The sequence below is a fragment of the Pistacia vera genome, unplaced genomic scaffold (assembly GCF_008641045.1).
Source record: "Pistacia vera cultivar Batoury unplaced genomic scaffold, PisVer_v2 Contig701, whole genome shotgun sequence".
In the NCBI taxonomy this organism is placed as follows: Eukaryota; Viridiplantae; Streptophyta; class Magnoliopsida; order Sapindales; family Anacardiaceae; genus Pistacia; species Pistacia vera.
Genome location: NW_022196559.1, coordinates 255608 through 279965, shown reverse-complemented (window position 1 = coordinate 279965; position 24358 = coordinate 255608). Strand labels below are relative to the sequence as shown.

Here is a 24358-nt window from a genome sequence, read left to right as displayed (position 1 = left end):
AACAATCAACCGGGAGATCCAAAGATGTCGAAGTTGGAGGATTTGTTCGGTAAATTCATGCAAGAGTCTACAGGGTTCATGAATGAGACGAGGACAAACTTTAGAAACCAAGGGGGGTCCATTCGGAATTGAGGTACAAATGGGCAATTGGCCGAGAAGCTGAATGATAGACCACAGGGTTCTCTACCTAGCAACACAGTGACCAACCCACGTGAACAAGCAAATGCAAACATTTTGAGAAGTGGGACAGTTTTAGAAGAAGTAGGCCAGCCTACGAAAGAAGGAGAGCAACCCGGAAAGGAAGAGTATGAAGAGAGAATGGTAGAAGAGATTATCTGTGAAGAGAATTCAGGTGCTTTAGGGGAAGAGAACAAGAGAGAGGATGAAAGGAAAAAGAAGAAGGAGAAATTGCCATTCCCCGAGATACCACCAGAATTAGCTCATCACACTCACCCGTGCCTTTCCTCAGAGATTGAAGAAGAAGAATCAGGATAAGCAATTTTCGAAATTCATTGAAATTTTTAAAAAATTGCATATTAACATTCTTTGCAGATGCAATACAGCAAATGCCGAGCTATGCGAAGTTCCTGAAGGAGATACTGTCGAACAAGAGGAAATTAGAAGGAGAGAAACGGTGATGCTAACGGAAGAGTGTAGTGCAATCCTCCAAAAGAAATTACCCCCAAAGCTCAAAGATCCAGGGAGTTTACATTCCTTGTGTTATAGGGGATATTTTTGATGTGGCTTTGTGATTAGGAGTAGTATAAATTTGATGCCTTTTTTGTTTTCAGGAGATTAGGGATCGGTGAAGTGAAGCCAACGACAATGGCGTTGCAACTAGCGGATCGGTCGATAAAGCATCCGAGGGGGATAGTTGAAGATGTGTTAGTGAAGGTGGGGAAAATAATATTTCAGCGGACTTTGTAGTGCTGGACATGGAAGAGGATAAGGAGATTCTCTCATTTTGGGCCGACCATTCTTGGCCACGGGGAGAGCACGATTGACGTGGGAAGGGAAGTTGCTGTTAAGGGTTCAGGATGAAACAGTGACTTTTATGTGTTTGATGCGATGAAGTTTCCGTCGGAAGCGGATTCATGTTTTAGTGTGGACGTGGTGGATGAACTCATTGTGGAGTCCATGGAAGAAACACGTCCAGAATTGCCTCTAGAAGCGTGTATAGCAAAATCGAAAACGTAGAGGTTGAAGACTCAGCGAGGAAACGACTGTGCTAGAATGTTAGAAGCACTCCAACCAATTGAGGAGAGTCAAGATGCAGAATTTGGGAATTGACTTTGACAAAGAGAAGGCAAAGGAAAATAAAAGAAGCTCCAAGGCTTGAACTGAAACCTTTACAGATCACCTCAAATAGTCTATCTTGGAGATTCAGATACTTATCCGGTGATTATTAGGCAGAATTGAATGCCTACAGGAAGAGAAGTTGATTAGAGTATTGAGGGAACATAGACTGGGATTGGATGGACCATTGCGGACATTAGAGGCATATCACCTCATTTTGCATGCATAGATTTCATGGAAGACGACTTTAAGCCGAGGGTGCAACCACAACGGAGATGAATCCTTCAATGAGGAAGTGGTGAGAAAGGAGGTTGTGAAACTCTTGGATGCGGGGATCATCTATCGATTCCGACAGTCCATGGGTGAGCCGGTACAAGTTGTTCCAAAGAAAGGAGGGATTACCGTTGTGAAGAATGAGAGTAATGAGTTGATTTCAACAAGGACGGTAACGGGTTGGAGAGTGTGCATTGATTACCGTAAACTGAACGAGGCGACAAGGAAGGATCATTTTCCATTGCCCTTCATCGCAAATGTTGGAGGTTGGCAGGACATGCATATTACTGTTTCTGGAGGATATTCAGGATATAACCAAATTGCCATCGCTCCGGAGGATCAAGGAAAACGACCTTCACTTCCCCTATGGCACCTTTGCTTACCGAAGAATGCGTTTGGGTTAGAATGCACCAGCAACATTCCAAAGATGCATGATGTCCATCTTTGGAGACATGGTGGAAAGATTCATAGAAGCTTCATGGATGACTTCTCAGTTTTGGGTCATCTTTTGACAATTGTCTAACAAATTTGTCTTTGTTTTGCAGGATGCACAGAAACGAATTTGGTGCTGAATTGGGAGAAATGTCACTTCATGGTCCAAGAGGGAATTGTGCTCGGGCATGAATTTCCAAGGATGGGATTGAAGTTGATCGGGCAAAGACAGAAGTAATGAGAAGTGCCACCGCCATCAAATGTCAAAGCAGTCCGAAGCTTCTTAGGGCATGCGGGGTTTTACAGACGCTTCATAAAGGATTTCTCTAAAATCTCTAAACCCCTTTGCAATCTATTAAATAAAGATGTTGTTTTTGATTTTGATGATGATTGCACGATGCGTTCCTAACCTAAAGAAATTGCTAGTTTCTGCACCCATTATTGCAGTTCCTGATTGGGGACTGCCATTTGAACTTATGTGTGATGCTAGTGATTTTGCCTTAGGGGTAGTATTAGGCCAGAGAAAAGATAAAGTGTTGCATGTAATTCAGTATGCTAGCAAGACACTGGTTGACGCACAAAGAATTACACCACTACTGAAAAAAGATTATGGCTGTGGTGTTTGCTTTTGACAAGTTTCGTTCTTATCTTTTAGGTGCGAAGGTAATCGTTTACACAGACCATTCTGCACTCAGACACCTTTTGGCGAAGCAAGAGGCAAAAACTCGATTGATAAGATGGATTTACTATTCAAGAGTTTGAATTGGAGATTCGAGACAAAAAGGGTCGGAAAAGTGTAGCGGATCATTTGTCAAGAATTGAGAGACAAACAAGGGAGAGAGGTGGAAATGCCAATTTCAGAAACATTTCGGATGAAAAGTGATGAGAGTGGACGAAGCACCATGGTATGCGGACTTGCAAATTATCTTTCCTCAAGGGTGCTCCCAAGTGGTATGACATTTCAACAGAAGAGAAATTTCTCTGATTTAAAATACTATTTGGGAAGAGCCATTCCTGTACCGACAGTTACTGACCCAATGATAAGGAGATGTGTCCCGGAGGAAGAAATGGAGAGCATTCTAAGACATGTCATGAGAAGGAAGTGGGTGGCCATTTTGGAGGAGCTAGACAGCAGCGAAGGTGCTACCATCTGGGTTTTATTGGCCAACCCTTTTAAGGATTCATTCCGGATGATCAGGAGTGTGACCAATGTCAACGGATGGGGAGTATCTCAAAAAGAGATGAGATGCCGTTGAACAAAATCCTGGTGGTGGAAATTTTTGACGTATGGGGGATTGATTTCATGGGTCCTTTCCCAGTTCTTATGGGAACACTTTTATTGGTAGCTGTGGACTATGTGTCTAAATGGGTTGAGGCCGTGGCATTGCCAACGAATGATGCTAGGTGGTGATAAATTTCGTGAGGAAGAAATATTTCTCAAGGTTTGGTGTGCCACGGGCGATTATTAGGTGGAGGATCACATTTTTGCAATAGGCAATTGGATGCCCTGCTGAGCAAGTACGGAGTGACACAAGAGTGGCAACACCCTACCATCCACAAACGAGCGGACAAGTGGAACTGTCAAATAGAGAACTGAAGGGAATTTTAGAAAAGACAGTCAATGCCTCGAGGAAGGATTGGTCAAGGAAGTTGGACGATGCGTTATGGGCTTATCGCACTGCATTCAAAACCCATGGTATGTCTCGTTCAGATTGGTGTATGGGAAAGCATGTCACTTGCCGGTGGAACTTGAACACAAGGCATATTGGGCCGTCAAACAGTTGAACATGGATTTGAAAGCCGCGGGAGAGGGAGAATGCTGACTTTGAACGAGCGGATGAGTTGCGTCTGGAAGCATATGAAAATGCCCGGAACTAAAGGAAAACAAAAAGGTGGCACGACAAGCACATTCGGGTGAAGGTTTTTGAAGTTGGGCAGAAAGTTTTGTTGTTCAACTCTAGACTTAGGCTTTTCCGGAAAACTTAAGTCTAGATGGTCCGGACCATTCACGATAAGGAGGATACATGCATCCGGAGCATGGAGTCACACATGAAGAAAAGGGCACTTTCACGGTTAATGGACAGAGGTTGAAGCCGTACGTTGAGGGGGGGATGAGCTGCAAGTTCATCCAATCCGCTGGACATCTACCTAAAGGATGGAAAGAGTCAAGCTTCCGACTATAAACAAGCGCTTCTTGGGAGGCAACCCAAGCGTTTTACTTTTTGATTTTAACTTTTGTTGTTTGAAATTTCTTATTTCATTATGAGTAGGTATAAATTTGATGATATTTTGTGTTCAAGTGTTTCAGGTGAAGTCTAGAGCAAAGGAGGTATCAAAAATTTTCAGACTTCGCGGGGCGAAGAACATTTCTTCGCCGCGGCGAAGAGACTGAAGAAACCCAGGTTTGCTACTGGAGAGTTTCGCCCCGGCGAAGAAATTGTTTTCGCCGCGGCGAAGTAAAGGTAAAAATTTCGAAAATTTTACTAAGGCATTGCCGCGGCGAAGTAAACTTCTTCGCCGAGGCGAAGTGAACCTTAAACTCTCGGGAAGTTCGCCCGGCGAAGAAATTTTCTTCGCCGCGGCGAAACCTGGGAAAATTTAGGGTTATGCGTGATGAACTTGCCGCGGCGAAGCTCCTTTTCTATAAATACACTCTTCTTCCTTCATTTTCACGCCCGCTTCCATTGTGAGTTGAGAGAAAATTTCAATCCTTCAACTTCACTTCATTTTACTTTTCCAACCAAATAAACTCCACATCATTCCTAACACCAAATCAACCCATTTCAACAACAATTTTCACAAAAATTTCACAAATTTTTGGATCAAAAATTTGGGGTTTTATTGTTTGGTTCGTTTCAAGTCAATTGGTGGTGCAAACGACTTCATATGGTAAGATTCGAAAACCCAAAGCAATTTGGAAAATTTTTAGTCTATATTCGTAGATCTAGAATTTATGTGAACTTTATTCTTGAGAATTTTTGGGTTTGTTGAGTTGTGATATGTTATTGTTAAGAAGTTTATATGCCAATTGATTGTTAGAAGTGGAGTTTGTGATTATTTGGAGTGTTTGTGTTGAATTGAAAAATCGTAGTTTGGGGGTGGAATTGCGAAGTTTTAGAAGTGTGGATTATTTTGAAATTGTGATGTGATCTATTTTAAGGGTATATTGGCTGAAACCAGAACCGCCTTAAAAACTGCTGGCAGTACTTGGCAACCTCTGGTATAACAACGGCGTACATCTTAAAATAGAAAAATCGTAGTTTGGGTCATTGAAAATTTTTGGAAGTGTGAATTATTTTTGCAGGTGAACAGGGGTATGTTTTTATAGGGCAAATTCATTGAGATTAACAGTTTGGATTGAATTTCAGTGAATCAATGGCTCCGAAAATTAAGCATACAGCAAGGGGAAGAAAGTAGACAACCGGTTTGTGAACGAGGCAGCCCGTAACGTTATGAGGGGTGATCAAAAAAAAAGTAAGGGTTTCATCCCTGAGCGTGGTTGACAGCAAAACAAGCTATGGACTGGAGTAGGGGTAGAAATTGGGCCATGTTGAGTGCTCCTGAGAGCGCGCAGTAGAACCGTTGGTCAGAGAGTTCTATGCCAACTTCCCCGAAAGGCAGGATGATATTGTTTTTGTAAGAGGAGAGGATGTGCCATTTTCAGCACAAGAGACAACAAATTCTACGACCTGCCCGAAATTTCACTGATCAATAGGGGAGTTCAAAAGAACAAGCCGTAATGATGATATTATCTTGTCGGCCATTGCAAAACAGGGGTAGCATGGGAAGTGTCGAGAAAAAGAAAAAGACACTCAAAGGAACACAGTTGACACCAATGGCTCGGCTGTGGCAGTACTTTGTCTGTGCTAAACTAATGCGCGAGACGCACTACAGCACAGTGACTCTTGATAAGGCGGAATTGCTGTACTCCTTGCCACAAGAAAAGAGTATTGATGTGGGAGACATCATTTATCACAGTATCAGGATAGCATCCCAAAAGGGACGATCAAGCTACTGTTTCCCGCCTCTCACATGCCATGTGCCCAAAAGAAGGGGTCAAGGTTGCAGATGATGAGCCGCGTATTTATCGGCTCCAATTCTAGATGAGACTATTACACCAAACATCTTGACCGAGCGGCAGATGCCCAACCAACAGCAGGGGCAAGAGGCAGAGAACGAGCATGGCACATCATCCCGCTCCACAGGATTCTCAGAAAGCAATGATGCAGAAATGATGCGGATGTGAAATACATGAGAGAGACAGGATTGGATGATGGAGCGGACACAGAACATTCATGAAATGTTAACGAAAAGTTTCAAGGATCTGAATGGACACTTCCGCATATCAGTGGGTGATGGAACTCAGATGACTGGCCAGAATCAGAGGAAGAAGGAGAAGAAGCGGAAGCAGAGGAAGAAGAAGACTGAACGGAACACCTGTTTATTTTTATATTTTGTACTTTCATTTAATTTTTGTCCAGTTGAAACTTTAACTCATTTTATTTGGTTTTGGATCGTGTTTTTGTGTTAGTGTTAGTTGATTTTTTTTTTAGTGTTAAAAGGGCGAGACAGTTGTAATACTTTCATTATAGTTGTGAATTCGTTTAACATAAGGGACACCACAGTTTTTGTTTTGACAGATTTTGGATGATGAAAAGTCCTAAGAACGGTTGAACATTGTGGAACGACGATTCTGACTTAACCAGGGAGCATTCTCGTACCTTTTTATTTTTCATTTGTTTTTCCGTTGTGTTTGTCTATATCCTAACTTATGCATAATGGAACTTGGGGACAATGTATATTTAGTTTGGGGGTAGGGAATAGATTTTGAGTTTAAGGGTATATTGGCGGAAACCAGTAACTGCCTAAAAACTGCCTAGCAGTATTTGGCGACCTCGGGTTTAACAACGCCGCGTACACCTAAACGAAATCTATTTTAAGGGTATATTGGCTGGAAACCAGTAACTGCCTTAAAAACTGCCTAGCAGTATTTGGCGACCTCGGGTTTAACAACGCCGCGTACACCTTAAAAGTTCATAAAAAAAAAAAAAAAAAAAAAAAAAAAAAAAAAAAATTTAACTTAGTTGTGTTGTATTTTCGTGTATTTGTTTGTTTTTGCCAATGATGAGTTGTATAAATCAATGATGAAAATAAGATTGTTGAATTTGTTAAGAAATGTTAAGCATTGCTTCAAGTTACGTTTATTGACTGGATTCTGATTGAGGTTTGTTGAGTGGTTCAACCACGATTTTCATTTTTTCGGCATGCTTAGATCATTTTATGTGATTAGGCAAAGTCTTGATAATGTTGGTGGATCTAGAACCTAGTTGAGAAATGCTTGAGGCGAAATTTTAGGATTAGACATGGTTGAGGATATGATTAGGCAATTTTTGGAACGTTTGAGCCTTCTAGCCAACCCATGATTGAATTTTCACTAGTCACCCATTTGAGCCATTGGAATATTACTTTAATTTTTCTAGAAAACAAACAGATTTGGCAAATTCCTTACCCTAAACACTTTATCATACCTTTTGGAGAATTCGGTCTTAGTGCAAAACCGAGAACGAAACGAGTTTGCAATTTAGTGAAAGATTAGTTTGGGGGTTAAGAGAAGAAAATGAGAAGAGATCAAAAAGAATGATGTGGGGGTTGAGATAAAAGAATAAAAACAAGGAGGTAGTCACCTCAATTCAATTCTAGTGTTTGAAAAAAAAAAAAAAAAAAAAAAAATTTATTTCGAAAACAATGCTGCCTAGTTAAGGGTATACGGCTGGAAACCAGAACCCGCCTTAAAAACTGCCTAGCAGTATTTGGCGACCTGGGTTTAACAACGCCACGTAACCTTAAACGAGTCCCCCTGCATTATGGTATCCAAGAGTTAGAAATACGGTATGAAGATGTGAATGAGTAAACATGTCGGCTGATGTTGAGAAAGTGTGGGTTTCGATGTGATTTGAGTTTTGCTTTAGGACAACCGAGTTCTCTTACTTGTTTCTCCCTTCTGTTGGAGCCCATGACCGAGCCTAAAGTTACAAGCCTTTAAGACCTGTGATTCTCACTAGTTGTAGTCCTCATTAGTGGAGAGTAGTTCGATATTTAGGCCTATGGAGTCTGCCACCATTTGATAAACTTTACACTTTTTGCATAATAATCCGGAAGTTGGAAGGTGGATTGAAGGGGGATTACCTACTTGGTGGACTAATTGAGGAAAAACAGTCGAGTAGCCCATAACTTCTGGAATGTCGAACATTTCCTGTAATAAACTTTCAACAATTTGTGGATATGTGCAATGTCTAGGCAATTCGTTGTAGCATTTGAATCGTTTTATTTTGGTTTTTCAGTTTGTGTGCATGTGTCTGCATTTTGTTTTTTTTTATTGTCTTTGTTTTCGTTAGTTTTTGTACTGTATGCTCGGGGACGAGCATCTTTTAGTTGGGGGTAGTTGATAATCCGTAAATTATACAGTTTTTTTATGACTCTTTGTCGGATTTCAATTACTTTTAGGCATTTTACCTGAATTGGTGCGTAATTCTTACTTTTCGGTTCTTAGGTTAAAATGGACTCTTTTAGCAAATAAAGGCAAAACTTGGCGTTTTGACTCAGAATGAAGGATTCCAGAAGATAAGAGAGTTCCGGAGTAGGACAATGCGCGATGAAGCTTGTTTCAAGGAGAAGAGTCGAAAATCGAAGAATCGGACGAAGAGGCAAGCAGGTGGCAGTTCTGTAAATTTCAGAACTTTGAGGAGCTTCGCCGGCGAAGAAATTATCTTGCCGCGGCGAAGTTGGGCAGAATTGAGTTTTGGTTTTCATCTTCGCCGCGGCGAAGAATTCCTCTTCGCCGCGGCGAAAGTCAAAAATTAAGTTTTGTAAACGCACAGTTTTGTGTGTTTTTGTTTTGAACTGGGTTTTTAGGACTAGGTATAAAAGAAAAACATTAACTTTTTTAGAAGGGAGTCTGGGCAGTAAAAGGAGCCGTCTTTTACAATTTTAGGAGAAAAACTTGTATTTTTCGGATTGTGAAGGGGACATTGGATTGCATCAGAGAAGATTTGTTTTGGGGAGATTTTCCTTCATCTCAGTTTCATTATGTCATCTGTTTACTTTTGATTCCCGTTTTTATTCTGTTAAGTTAGCTATGAACTAATCTTTTAGGGTTGGGTTTTGATTTTAGTTTGGATTGAGATGGGTTGAATATATGTTTATGCATTTTCATGTGAATAAGTTGTGGTTGTGTGTACTCTGAATTAATTGTTGTATGTGATGAACATGATGAGATGAGAAATAATTCATGTTAAGCTTCATGGGTAATAACCATTATAGTATTGGATGCTAGAGATAGATTCAAGAATAATGAAGTCATTTAGGATTCTTGCTTCATGATTTAGAATTGTTAACCTTCAATTGTGGGTGCGGAATGTTAATAATGATGAATAGGAAAACATAGCCGAGAGGGTATGTATCAAATAGTGAATCGATTTACAACCACTGCATGCGAATGTGAAAATAGTGTAACTTGTAGGTATAACCATAAATAACAAACGAAGTCAAAACCCTACCGTTTTACTTAAATTGAATCTTTGTGTTCATTTGTTTCCTTTAAGGTTAATTTCTTGTTAGATTTTATTTGTTTTCTTTCAATTACAATTTGCTCCCACAAATCCAAGATTTTCGGTTGCTTCAACTGTTAACGTTAGGGAACTTAGTGCTTTGCTACCAGTCCTCGTGGGAACGATATCTACCATCACTCTATTACTTGAGACTAGTGCACTTGCTAGTTTTGCATGTTGTAGAAAACACGCATCAGTCTTCATGAAGTTGATGCCTTCACAGCCATCTCATCCCACTACAGCACTCAGAAAAAGTGGGAAGTATGCAAGTAAACTCTTTCAAGCACCTTAATTAACTTGGATTTTTGTGCAGAAAACCATGTGAGCAGCGAGTGTAAGTGGGGAACACATTTGCTTCGTCATCTTCCTCATCGGAGCAAGTGAACTACTTGGCAGGAAATCAGAGACAACCAAGCAACCCATACTCCAACACATACAATCCGGGGGAGAAATCATCCAATCAGCTTGGGGCAATCAGAACCAGCAAAATAATCAATGGACCAAAGAGCATTGCCAAACAACCAACCAGGGGTGAATAATCAACCGGGAGATCCAAGAGTGACAAAGTTGGAGGACATGTCTGGGAAATTTATGCAGGAGACCACGGGTTTTATGAATGAGACGAGGAGAATTTTAGAAATCAAGGGGCATCCATTTGGAATCTTGAGGTCAGATGGGCCAATTGGCCAAGAAGCTAAATGAGAGACCGCAAGGGTCTTTACAAGCAACACAGTGACTAAACACGTGGAGCAAGTGAATGCTATAACTTTGAGAAGTGGGAGAGTTTTAGAAGAGGTGGAAAAATCAAGGAAAAAGGAAAATCCATCAAAGAAAAATGAAGAATCTGATGAGGAAGTTGATGAAGAAACATTGCTGAAGAAAACCCACCAACCCAAGGAAAGATGAACATAAGTAGGAAGAGGGGAAAAAGAAAAGGAAAGGGAAATTGCCATTCCTCGAGATACCACCAGAGTTGGCGCATCACACGCACCGTGCCTTCCGCAAAGACTCAGAAAAGAAAATCAGGATAGCAATTTATTAAATTTCTTGATGTTTTAAGAAACTGCATGTTAACATTCCTTTTGCAGATGCATGCAACATATGCTGAGTACGCAAAATTTCTTAAGGAAATCTTATCAAACAAGAGGAAGTTAGAAGATGAGGAAACGTGATGCTCATGGAGGAATGCAGTGCCATCTTACAAAAGAAGCTGCTCCCGAAACAAAGACCAGGGAGTTTACTATTCTTTGTACTATAGGAGATATTACCTTTGATCGAGTTTTATGTGATCTAGATGCCAGCATTAACCTTATGCCTTTTTCTGTTTTTAGGAAATTAGGAATTAGTGAAGTGAAGCCGACAACAATATGCTTGCAACTTGCAGATAGATGATTAAGCATCCGAGGGGCATTGGAGAGGTGTGTTGGTAAAGTGGACAAGTTCATCTTTCCTACAGATTTCTTGTGTTGGACATTGAGAGGATAAGGAAATTCCTCTTATCCTGGGACGACCATTTCTGGCTACCGGAAGAGCTTTAATCGAGTTCAAGAAAGGAGTTGATCATGAGGATGCAAGATGAAGAAGTAACATTTAATGTCTTGAATCGATGAGAGTTGCACCTAAGAAAGAGTCATGTTAAAAATCGATGTGGTGGATCAGTCAAAATTGAACCCTTCCATGAATAGTCCTAAATTGGAAATTGAGAGATGCAGGTCAAACGAATCAGCTTGAGAATGAAGACCATAACACAAAAGGTTGCAAAACATTCCAGGATGAACCTCACTCGAGATTACGTCTTTACAAAGAACAGATGTCTCAACTTAAAAAGGGTAAGGAAAGTCAAGACAACGGAAAGCGGATAGTGAGAAGAGTGAACCACCAAAGTAATGACCAAGGGATGGAAATGGGTGGTGGAAACTCTCACAAGGACCCTGTGTGAAAAAGATCATAACAAAGAAGCTCCAGCATGAGGGAAAATTCTAGGATGTGATGTACTTGGATAATCTAGACTGACGTGAAAAACCAGAGAGTCGAGCTTTCCGACTTAAACAAGCGTTCTTGGGAGGAGGCAACCCAAGAGTTCTAAATTATTTGCTTTTATTATGTTTGAATTTGTTTTGTTTTCATATGAGTTGAATGATTTTTAATTGTGTGTTTTTGGGTGTTTCAGATGAAGTTTTGCTTGAAGAAGGAAAGAAAATGCTCCAGACTCGCCGGGGGGAAGAAGTATTCTTCGCCATGGCGAAGCACATTGTATGAAATGAGTTTTTAAAGTCCCAGACTTCGCGACCTCACCGGGGTGAAGCAACCTGAAAAATATGTGCAACTTCTATAAGTTTTCGTCCCAGCGAGAATTTGTCTTCACTGCGGCGAAGCAAATTATATAGGCAATTTCACAGCGGCGAAGATTTTTCCTCGCCAGGGTGAGTAGCCACTGTAAGTTTTCGCCCCGGGAAGATTTGTCTTCACCGCGGCAAAACTGGGATTAAATAGGGTTCTCGACGAAGAAATTCGCCAGCCGCGACGACAATTGTTTTGTATAAATACCCACTTCTTCTTCATTCTTCACAGACTTTTCAAACCATTTGACATAAAAATTTCCAATTTTATCCTTTGCCTTCCAAGTGTTTTCCCAACAAAGTTCTCACTCCTTAACCTCCTAAACACCAAAACAACTCATTTAACAACAATTTTTGCAAAAATTTCACAAAATTTTTAGGTTCAAAAAATTTGGGGCTTCAATTTGGGCTGATTCTGGGTAAATGGTGGGTGAATAATCCTTCGTTGGTAAGATCTCAAGTTCCCTAAGTTTTTTATCACACAATTTTGAGTTTTGATTTGTAGATCTAAAAAAGTGATTGTTAGTTCAGATGTGAATTTTGGTGCTTGTGAGTCGATTTTGTTTGAGGAAGGGTTGATTATGCATGTTGTGATATTGAGGGTGGTGAGTTTTGAGTTTTGGGTGTTTGTTGAATTTTGAGGAAATCGTAGGTTGGGGGTCTAAGTGCAAATTTTTGGAAGTGTTGTAAATTTTTGCAGGATGGATTATTGTCATAGGCCACTAGGTTTGAATTTGTGGGGTTACATTGTTGAGTTAGTATAGTTTTTGAAAACATGCCACTCAAAGTAAGGTTCCATCAAAAGGCAAGAGAAAAGGAAAGAAAGTGGACAACCGTTTCGTGAGTAAGGAGCCCGGAAACGATATGAAAGGGCTATCCAAAGAAAAGATAAGGGCTTTATTCCTGAGCGCGGATTGACGCGGAGTCGGGCTTTGGACGGAGACGGACAGTGGGAACTATTATGAGTGCTCCTGCACAACGGCTATAGAGCCGCTAGTAAGGGAGTTTTATGCAACTCTCAGATTGTGAGGGGTACTTATTTGTGGAGGGGCTGATGTGCCGTTACGGAGACGTGACAATGAGTTTTTAACCTGCCGAGATTGATCAGGATGAGTTCGTAAGGTTTAGGACGTCACGTTAAGATGTATTATTCCTCCGGTCATTGCAAAACTGAATGCAACTTAGGCAGTGTTGAAGAAACAAAAGAAGACCATCAAGGGAACTCATTTGACACCGATGGCTTGACTGTGGCAGTATTTTGTTAGTGCGAGGTTGATGCCGGAAACACATTATAGCACGGTAACTTACGAGAAGGCATTATTGCTTTATTCTATTGCCACAGGAAAGAGTATAAATGTGGGACGAATTATCTGAACAGCATTCATCATGCCGCCAAACCAGGGCGATCAAGGTACTCTTTCCCAAATCTCATTACGCCTTGTGCATTAAAGCTGGAGCCGAGGGGTATGATGATGAGCAATGTATACATGCTGCCCAGTCCTAGACTCAGATTATTATCAAAAGCATCTGAAGTCCAAAAGCTGAGCAACAAAGCAGGAACAAAACGACAGAAAACCACACAAGGCCTGCCAAATCTCCAGCTCCACAGCTACAAAAAAGGAGAGATACAGCAGATGATGGGTATGATGAAACGTATGGGAAACGACAGGATTGGTTGGCTGATCAAACCCAGATGAGTAGTGATGTAGAAGAGCAGCTTCACCAGCTCAAGTTGACACTGCAGAATTCAATAGGCGACTGGGATAGAGTAAGTGGATGGGCTCCCGAGTCAGAGAGGAAGAGAGGGAGGCGAAGAATGAGCAAGGAGAACATGTTTGTTTTCTTATTTTTATTGTTTTTAGTTGATTTTGTTTTCATTTCAAACATTAAACTCAGTTATATTTTGTTTTGGATTGTTGTGTTTGTTTTCGTTGTTTCATTTTCTTTAATTGCAGTTGTTGCAAGGACGAGATTAGGTTGTAATATTTTCAATTTAGTTGGTGAATTTTTGCTAACACAATGGACACCCAGTTAAATTGTTGACAGATGTTGGGTGATGAAAAAGGCAAGACGGGTGTGCACTGTGGAGCGAAACTTCACGGATAACCAGGAACTATCTTGTACCTTTGTTATTTTAATTTTCATTCCTAATTTATACGTATGGGACATTGGGACAATGTCACCTTTTGTTTGGGGGTAGGAAAATTAGAAATTTTTGAACTTTCGTTTATTTTTCCTTAGTTTGATGTTTTTGCTGATGAGAATTGTATAAATCAATGATGAGAATAGGGTTGTTACGATTTTATTGTTGGAAATGGTAAGCATTGTTCAAGTTTATGTTTATGACTGGATTTTGATTGAGGTTTGTTGAGTGGTTCAACCACCATTTTCACTTTTTCGGATGCTTAGATTCATTTATGTACTTAGGTAAAGCTTTGATAATGTTGGTGGACTTTAGAATCTAGTAGAGAAGTGCTTGAGGCGAAATTTAGGATTAGACATGGTTGAGGAGATGATTTAGGCATTCTTTTGGAACGTTGAGCCTTTCTAGACACCATGAATGAAATTGTCCTAGTCACCCATTTGAGCGGTATAGAATTATTATTGCTTTATTTTCTTAGCAAACCAAAAATTGTCGATCATCTAAAAAAACTTTGTCGTACCCTTAGGAGAATTCGATCCTAATGCAAACACAAAGAACAGGAAGAGTTACGAATAGACTAAAAGAATAGTTTGGGGGTTGTGAGAAGGGCAATAAAAACAAAAGAGGTAGTTCACCTCAATTCAATTGATTTGTTTTTCTTTTCAAAAAAAAAAAAAAAAAAAAAAACTTGAACCGGGCGCACTATAGCAGTACTGTTCCACCGTCTTTGCCAAGTTTAAGGGTATCTCAGTTGCAAACCAATAACCGCCTTAAAAACTGCCTAGCAGTACTTGGCGACCTTAGTATAACAACGCCACGTACACTTAGACGCACTTTCCCCGCGCTATATGGTATTAGAAATAAGAAAGATACAAGTTTGAGGGTTCTAAATTAGTGGACACGTTGATTGGTGGTTGAGTAGAAGTGGAGTTCGATTTGATTTTAGTGTTTGCATGAGGAAAACCGAGTTTCTTTACTTTGTTATTCCTATCTTTTTTCTGGAACCCACTACCCGAGTCTAGCGTTACAAGCTATAAAGACCTTTTAATTCTATCTTTGTCTAGTCCTCATTAGTGGAGAATAGTTCGATATTTAGGCTTATGGAGTTTGCCACACCATTGATAACTTTGATTCCTACATAAAATAATCTGGGAAGTTGGAAGGTAAATTGAAGTGGGGATGACCTACTCGGGGGACAATTAAGAAAGAAAGTCGATGCAACTTATAACTTTTGGAGTGTTAAACATTTTCTATTAATAATTTGCAACAAATTTTGAGATTGGTATAAATTCTGGCGTTGTTTTGTGAGTCGAGTCTTTGTTTCTTTATTCAATTTTGTCATTTGTGTGTTTGGTTTTGAACGTTTGTGTTTTTCTTTTATCTTGTTTTACCTGATGCTCGGGGACGAGCAGTCCTAGTTTGGGGGTATTTGATAATATGAGGATTATACTAGTTATTTAAGCTTTTAGGCTGGCGATTTTAGATACTTCTTAGTTCATTAGCCTAAATTGCTACTTAATTCCTTACATTTCGTATTTAGGTTAAAATTGACATTTGAGCAAATAAAGACAGATTTGGAGTTTAGACTCAAAAGCAAGCGGGTCTCAGAAGTTGGGAGAGTTCTGAAGCAGAGTCAAGCACGATGAAGCTTTTTCCCAAGGGAGAGCACGAAGATCGAAGATTCAAGCAAAAAAGCGAGTGGAGGGCAATTCTGTAATTTTAGAATTCTTCAGAAAGCTTCGCCATGGCGAAGGTTGTATTCGCCACGACGAAATGAGTCAGTCATGCACCAGATTTAGCTTGTTTTGTCACCGCGGCGAGATTCCTTCTTTGCGCGGCGAAGTCTGCATTTTCCAGATTTTGAAAACACACAGTTTATTTTTAGGCTAAGTTAGAGGATTTTGGGCGAGGTATAAAAGAAATACTTAGTCTTTTTGTTGAGGGAGGTCTTCAGTAGGGTTGGAGTGTTTACATTTTTACATTCATATGGGCGAACTTAGATCTAAAGAGGGCGAAGATTCGAGATTAAAAACAGTGATTCGTCATTTGGGGAGATTTCTTGTCTTTTCTCTTGTTTGCATATGTTGAACTTAGGTATTTCTTTTCTTGTTTGTATGTTGATTCAGCCATGAACTAACCTATTTTGGCTAGGGTTTGATTGTAATTTAGAATTTCATGGGTTAAGTAATTGATTGTTTTTTAGGGGTGAGCGGTTCTGGGTACCCTGCATTTTCCGGGGGAACCGGAACCGGAACCGCACAGTGCAGGTTCTTCAATTCAAGGAACCGAACCTAAAATGCAGGTTCCGGTTCCTTTCCAGGGTACCTGTACAAAATCAATTACCCCCTATTAGTTTAAAAAATAACAAAAACACCTTATAAGTTTACAAATACACCCTAACAATTTCATTATTCATCATTTGTGTCCAAGGAACTCATAACCTGTAATCTCTAAGCAACACTTGAATTGTTAATCATTTAATTATAGTATTGTAATATTGTTTAAATAGAATGTATAATAATTAATAATCATACCATAAATTTATAATATAATGTTATAATAATTGATTAAGTATTGTGTAAATTAGTAAATTACTAATGTTTATAATATAATGTCATAATCAATTATAATCATTAATTATGTAATGTTATATTAATTATATGCTCATCTATAATAGTAATGTAATGTTATAAGAATTAAGTAATCATACTATAAATCTATAATTTAATATTATAAAATTAAATTTCAAATATTTAATTAATATTATATGTTTATAATGGAATGTTATAATTGATAAGTAATCATAATTACAATATATATAGTATGTTATAATAATAAATTTTAATGTTTAATTAAGTAATGTAATAGTAGTAAATTACTAATGTTTATAATGTAATGTTATAAATTTATAACTAATAAGTAATATATAATCATTTAAATATATAATTAATGCTATAATTAAGTAAGTGATCATAATATAATGTAATATAATAATATTATAATTTAATTGAGTAATTATTTAACTATAATGTAATGCTTAATTAATGTTATAATGAAAGTTTATAAGTTAATGTTATAATTAATTAAATTTTTATCATTTAATTAAGTATTGTGCTAATGTTTTGTAGTAAAGAGTAATACTAATGTTTAAATATAATATCAAACTCATAATCAATTAAGTAATCATTAATTATGTAATGTTATATTAATTATATGATATACTATAAAGTATAATGTAATGTTTATAATGAATAGTAATCATATATAAATCTATAATTATATTATAATTAATTAAATTTCAAACATTTGATTAATATACTAATGTTTATAATGAATGTTATAATTGATTAGTAATCATATTATAAATATATAGGTAATGTATAATAATAAATTGTAATCGTTTAATTAAGTAATGTAATAAATAGTAAATTAGTAAATACTAATGTTTATAATGTAATGTTATAAATTCATAACTAATTATGTAATTATGTAATCATTTAACTAGTATGCTATAATTAGTAAGTGATCATAAATATATGTAAATAATTATTATAATTTATTGAGTAATATTTACTATAATGTAATGCTTAATTAATGTTTATAAGGTAATGTTATTAATAATAAATTTTTTATCATTTAAAGTATTGTGCTAATGTGTATGTAGTAAATTAGTATTACTAATGTTTAAAACATAATATCATAAACTCATAATCAAGAGTAATCATTTAATATGTATATTATATTAATTATATGATCATACTATAATAGTATAATGTAATGTTAATGAATTAAGTAATCATACTATAAACTATAATTTAATATTATAATAATTAAAATTCAAATCATTGATAATATACTAATGTTTATAATGGAATGTTATAATTGATTAAGTAATAATTATAAATATAAGGTAATGTTATATTAATTAAATTTTAATCGTTTAATAAGTAATGTAATAATATAGTAAATTAGTAAATTACTAATGTTATAATGTAATGTTATAAATTCATAACTAATTATGTAATTATGTAATCATTTAACTAGTAATGTATAATTAAGTAAGTGATTATAAATATATGTAATATAATAATATTATAATTAATTGAGTAATATTTAACTAAAATGTATGCTTAATTAATGTTTATAAGGTAATGTATAATTAATTAAATTTTATCATTTGATGATTAGTATTGTGCTAATGTTTATGTAGTAAATTAGTAATTACTAATGTTTAAAACATAATATCATAACTCATAATCAATTAAGTAATCATTTATTTGTAATGTTATATTAATTATATGGCATACTATAATAGTATAATGTAATGGTATAATGAATTAGTAATCATACTATAAATCTATAATTTAATATTATAAATAATTAAATTTCAAATCATTTGATTAATACTACATGTTTATAATGGAATGTTATAATTGATTAAGTAATTATATTATAAACATATAAGATAATATTATAATAATTAAAATTTTAACGTTAATTAAGTAATGTAATAATAGTAAATTAGTAAATACTAATGTTTATAATGTAATGTTTAAATTCATAACTAATTATGTAATTATGTAATCATTTAACTATATATGCTATAATTAAGTAAGTGATCATAATATATAATGTAATTAAATAATATTATAATTTAATGAGTATAATTATTTTAACTATAATGTAATGCTATTAATGTTATAATGAAATGTTTATAAGGTAATGTTATGATTAATTAAATTTCTTATCATTTAATAAGTATTAGCTAATGTTATGTAGTAAATTAGTAATACTAATTTTAAATATAATGACATAATCAATTAAGTAATTATTTAATTATGTAATGTTATAATTAATTATATAATCATACTAAATGTAATGGTATGGTGAATTAAAATATTAAGTAATCATACTATAAATTTTAATGTAATATATAATTAATTATTTTTTAATCATTTAATTAAGTTTTGTAATAATATTTATATAAAATGTTAATGATTAAGTAAGTATACTATAAATCTATAACGTAATGCTATAATTAATTAAATTTCTAATTATAAGTCAATTAATTAACTATTAATTATGTTATAACTTTAAATCAATTAATTAAGTAGTAATCAATAATGTAATGCTATAATTAATATACTATAAATCAATTAAGTAATGTTATAAAATTATAATTAATTAAGTAATCATTTAATTAATGCAATGTTATAATTGATTAAGTATGATATTTAACTAGTAATTAAATTTATTAATGTTTATCAATTTATCATATTAATTAATTAATTCTAATTATTATAGAGATACTTAGAACTTGATAATTGAAGTAAAATAAATAAATATATTATTACTCAATCAAATATACTATTTTATCAAAATAATTCTTTAATAATATTAAAATGAAAGCACTTTAATTGGATCATAATTCCAATTATTAACTTAATTGATCAAAACTTTAATATTAATTATTAATATATTAAAGCTTTAATATGGTGAATTTATATGTAATAAGTATAATTGTATTCGTATATATTTAATTAGGTTATTCTAAAATTTAACTTTTTCTATTTTAATTTTTTTTATATGTAAAATAATAGAAACTCCCCCATATTTACATTTCACAAATATTTCATTATAGTCCAGGTTCCAAAATAGGTTCTAAACAAGTTATAAAAATATGTTCAAACAGGTTCCAAAACAGGTTCCAAAGCAGGCTCAAAGTAGGTTCAAAACAGGTTCAAAACAGGTTCCAAAACAGGTTCCAAACAGGATCCAAAACAGGTTCCACACGGGTACTCTTACAGGTTCCAAACAGGGTACCCTTTTTACAGGTTCCGGTTCCGGTTCGGTTCCCAAATGCAACGAACGGAACCGGAACGGAACGGAACGGAACCGCACAATAGCGGTTCCAAAAAATTGGAACCAGAAACTACCCGCAAAATGCAGGTTGGGCTAGGTACCGGTTCGGTTCCGGTTCTACCCGCTACCCGTGCTCACCCCTAGTTTTTCTTTTTCTTTTCATATGATTTTGCTTTGATTGTGTGATTACTCTGAATTTACTGTTTATATGTGATGAACATGATGAGATTGAGAAATGAATCATGTTAGGCTTCTTGGGTAATCACCATTGTAGTATTGGATGCTAGAGATAGATTCAAGAACCAATGAAATAAATCTAGGATTCTTGTGCGTAATGAGCTTAGATTTATTAACCTTCAATTTGTTGGGTGCGGAACGTTAATAGGGAAGAGTAGGAAAACATAGCTTGAGAAGGTATGTTTGACAATTTAGAGAGTTTGATTTACAATCAATGCATGTGAATATGAATTTAGTTTAATTCTTTAGAAAGAACCCATAGGGTCTGAATGAAGTCAAAACCCTACGCGTTTGTTTGAATTGATTTTATCCGTGTTTTACATCTTGCGTTCATAGTTAAAGTTTAGTCTAGAAATTATTGTTTTAGTCTTAGTTTAAATTACTCCCATTAATCCAAAAGAATTCGATTGCTCCAACTTAAAATAGTAGGAAACTTAGTGCTTAGCGAACAAGCCTCGTGGGAACGATACTCACTCATCACTTTATTACTTGAGCGACTAGTATACTTACTATATATTGCATGTTGTAATAACAATGCATCAAAAGGCAGGAGCATAAGATGTATTTTCTAAGAAAGGCATTATATGGCCTGAAATAGGCCCCTAGAGCCTAGTATAGTAGAATTAATGAGTATTTGATCAGCTTGGGATATGCAAGGAGTGCTAATGAACATACACTGTATGTGAGAAGGCTGGAAAGTGAATTTACCATAGTGTCATTTTATGTTGATGACTTACTCATCATGGGAAGAAGCTCAACCCAACTTGAGGAGTTTAAAATGGCCATGCGCAATGAATTTGAGATGACTGGCCTTGGGGAAATGTCCTATTTTCTTGGAATGGAGATCCACCAAAGTCACCATAGCATATTTGTTAATGAAAGGAGGTTTGCCAATGAAATTCTGCATAAGTTTAACATGGGTAGTTGCAAACCAGTGGACACTCCACTGGTTGTAAATTTGAAGCTGAGCAAGGATGATGGGACTGAGAAGGTTGATGAGAAAATGTATAGAAGTATGATTGGTTGCCTATTGTACTGGACTGCCACCAGACCAGATTTGATGTTTGCAACCAGTGTTCTTTCTAGATTCATGACTAGCTCGAGTAAAATCCATCTCAAGGCAGCCAAGAGGGTGCTGAGGTATGTCAAGGGGAGTGTTGAGCTTGGAATATGGCTCAAGAAGACTGAAAACCTACAACTTATTGGATACTCATATAGTGATTGGGCTGGATGCATTGATGATATGAGGAGTACATCATGTTATGTTTTCTTCCTAAATTCAAGAGCCATATGCTGGCATTCCAAGAAGCAAGACACCACAGCTTAGTCAACGGCAGAGGCAGAATACATTTCTGCTGCTACCGCAATAAACCAGGCTATATGGCTGAGAAAGATTATGCAGGATTTGAGGCAAATTCAAGAAGAACCAACTGTGATATTTTGTGACAATCAGTCAGCTGTTGCAATGGCAAAGAATCCAATCTTACACAGCAGAACAAAACACATTAAAATTAAATTTTATGCTGTGAGAGAAGCAGAAAGTAATGCTGAAGTGAAATTAGTCCACTGCAGGGGTGAGGAACAAATTGAGGATATTATGACCAAGGGTCTACCTAAAACCAAGTTTTGAGAGTTTTGAGACTTAGACGTGGTGTTTCCAACAAGTTTATCAAAGAGGAGTGATGAAGTTGGTGATAACCTGCTGGAAATGGGACAAAATCCGGCTGAAGGTTTAAGTTGCATTTTGGAGCCAAAGTTTCTGTTTTTGTTTTGTTAGGCTGCAGTAGTTGTGGAGCAGATTTTCGGCCAATCAAGTTAAGTGTTTTATGACCTGTTTTGTTGAGATTAAGACTTGATTTGGTATATGTTTTTGTTGAAAATTCAAATGTAATATTTTTTAATGTGACGCAGTAGGTAAAACAGTGAAACTTTCTTGTATAATTGTCTCTGTTCAATGAATGAAAATGAAGTGAGAAAAACTCCCAATTCTTGCCGTCTCTTTCCATTGCAATCTCTCTCATTTTAGTCTGATCATCTTCCCAACTGAACTAACAACATTGCCCGAAAATCGACAATCTGTGGCAGTACGGAGTGTAGACGAGTGTAAAACAACCTGCTTGAATAATTGCTCTTGCACTGCTTATGCGTATGAAGATAATCAGTGCTCAATTTGATTTGGAAATCTGTTGGGTGTGCAGCAAGGCGCCTTAGATGGAGCTTGCTGCTTCGGAGTTTCCAAGTCCCAAAAGGGGAACAGTTATTGGTGTTGTTGTGGGCTCAGTGGCACTTTTAGTTCTCTTAGGCCTTGTTGTGTTTCTATATTTGAGGAGGAGAAAGAAAACAATCAAAATAACCAAAGCAGTTGAGGGTTCATTAATGGCATTTGCATACAAAGATTTGCAAAATGCGACAGAGAATTTCTCAGAAAAATTGGGTGGTGGAGGTTTTGGTTCTGTTTTCAAAGGGGTTTTACCCAATTCAAGTGTCATAGCAGTGAAGAAGCTTGAAAGCTTGAGCTAACGAAGTCAAAACCCTACCCGTTTTGCTTAAATTGAAATTCGGTGTTTCATTTGTTTTCTTAGTTAAGAATTAAGTCTTTGTTAAATTTTATTTTTGTTTTCTTTAAATTACAAATTGCTCCCACAAATACAAGATTTTCAGTTGCTTCAACTTGTTAACGTTAGGGAACTTAGTGCTTTGCTACCAGTCCTCGTGGGAACGATATCCTACCCATCACTCTATTACTTGAGCGACTAGTGCACTTGCTAGTTTTGCATGTTGTAGTAAACATGCATCAGAAGGCAAGACACCGGTTGAGGTATGGTCTGGAAAACATGTTTCTTTTTATGACTCTTTACATGTTTTTGGTTCCACTGCTTATTATCATGTGAAAGAGTCTAAGTTAGATCATAGAGCAAAGAAAGCAGTATTCATAGGGATTACCTCAGGTGTGAAAAGGTACCGTCTTTGTTGTCCAAGTTTGAAGAAAATACTGTTTAGTAGGGATGTTACATTTGATGACTCTTCTATGTTAGAGAAGAAAACAAGAAGCTAGATGAAGGTTAACAATACTCTACAGCAGGTAGAGCATACTTGGTAATAGGTGGAGTTTGAAACAACAATTGAACCAGATAGTGTCCACGAGACAGAAAATGATTCTGAGGTGACTAATGTGGATACTATAGATGAAGAGGAGATTTTATCCTAAGAATCTCCACAACAACAGGAATCGATTGCATACAATAGGCTAAGACGAGAAATTCGCAAGCCTGCTCGTTTTACTGATATGGTGGCTTTTGCACTTCCAATCGTAGGTGATGATATTCCTACTACTTATAAAGAAGTAGTTAGGAGTTCAAATTGTGAATCATGGAAACCGACCATGAATGATGAGATGCAATCCCTACATAAGAAGGCGATTGGGTGCAAATGGGTGTATGCAAAGAAAAAGGGATTTCCTAATAAAGAAGATGTTCAACACAAGGTTAGGTTGGTAGTAAAGGGATACGCTCAAATGGAAGGTTTTGATTATAGTGAAGTGTTTTCTCCAGTAGTGAAGTATTCTTCCGTTATGATTTTGCTAACCTTGGTGCCACAATTTGATTTTGAACTAGTTCAATTGAATGTGAAAATCGTAGTTTCACCTGGTAGTTTGGAAGAGGAAATATGCAAGACTTAACCAAATGATTACAGGGTGGTTGGAAAGGAAATTTGGGTTTGCAGATCGAAGAAATCGCTATATGGATTGAAGTAGTCACCAAGACAATGGTATGAGCGATTTGACCAATGTATGATGGGCCATGGGTAAACAAAGCCTGATATTTCACAAGCAGTTAGTATGGTGACTGATGCGTTGTTACTACAACATGCATAAATAGCAAGTGCACTAGTCGCACAAAGTAATAAAGTGATGAGTGAGTATCGTTGCCACGAGGATTGGTTGCTAAACACTAAGTGTTCTACTATTTTCAAGTTGGAGCAATCGAATTCGTTTGGATTAATGGGACAAAATTAAACTAAAAACTAAAACAAAATTTGCTAAGCAATAAAAACTGAATTATAAAAGCAAGATTAAAAACAAGGGTAAAATTAATTCAAACAAACGGGTAGGGTTTTGACTTCATTCAGACTCTCTGGATTAAGCCTACGGATTATACTATTTCCATATT

At 36.4% G+C, this 24358-nt stretch overlaps 1 protein-coding gene across 1 annotated transcript; it reads left to right on the top strand.

The window, feature by feature from the left end:
* Positions 1 to 20967: 20967 nt before the first annotated feature.
* Positions 20968 to 21516, top strand: LOC116114160 (uncharacterized mitochondrial protein AtMg00810-like). The gene has a single exon (XM_031400309.1). The coding sequence runs from the start codon at positions 20968 to 20970 to the stop codon at positions 21514 to 21516; it is 549 nt and encodes a 182-aa protein (XP_031256169.1).
* The last annotated feature ends 2842 nt before the right edge of the window (positions 21517 to 24358 follow it).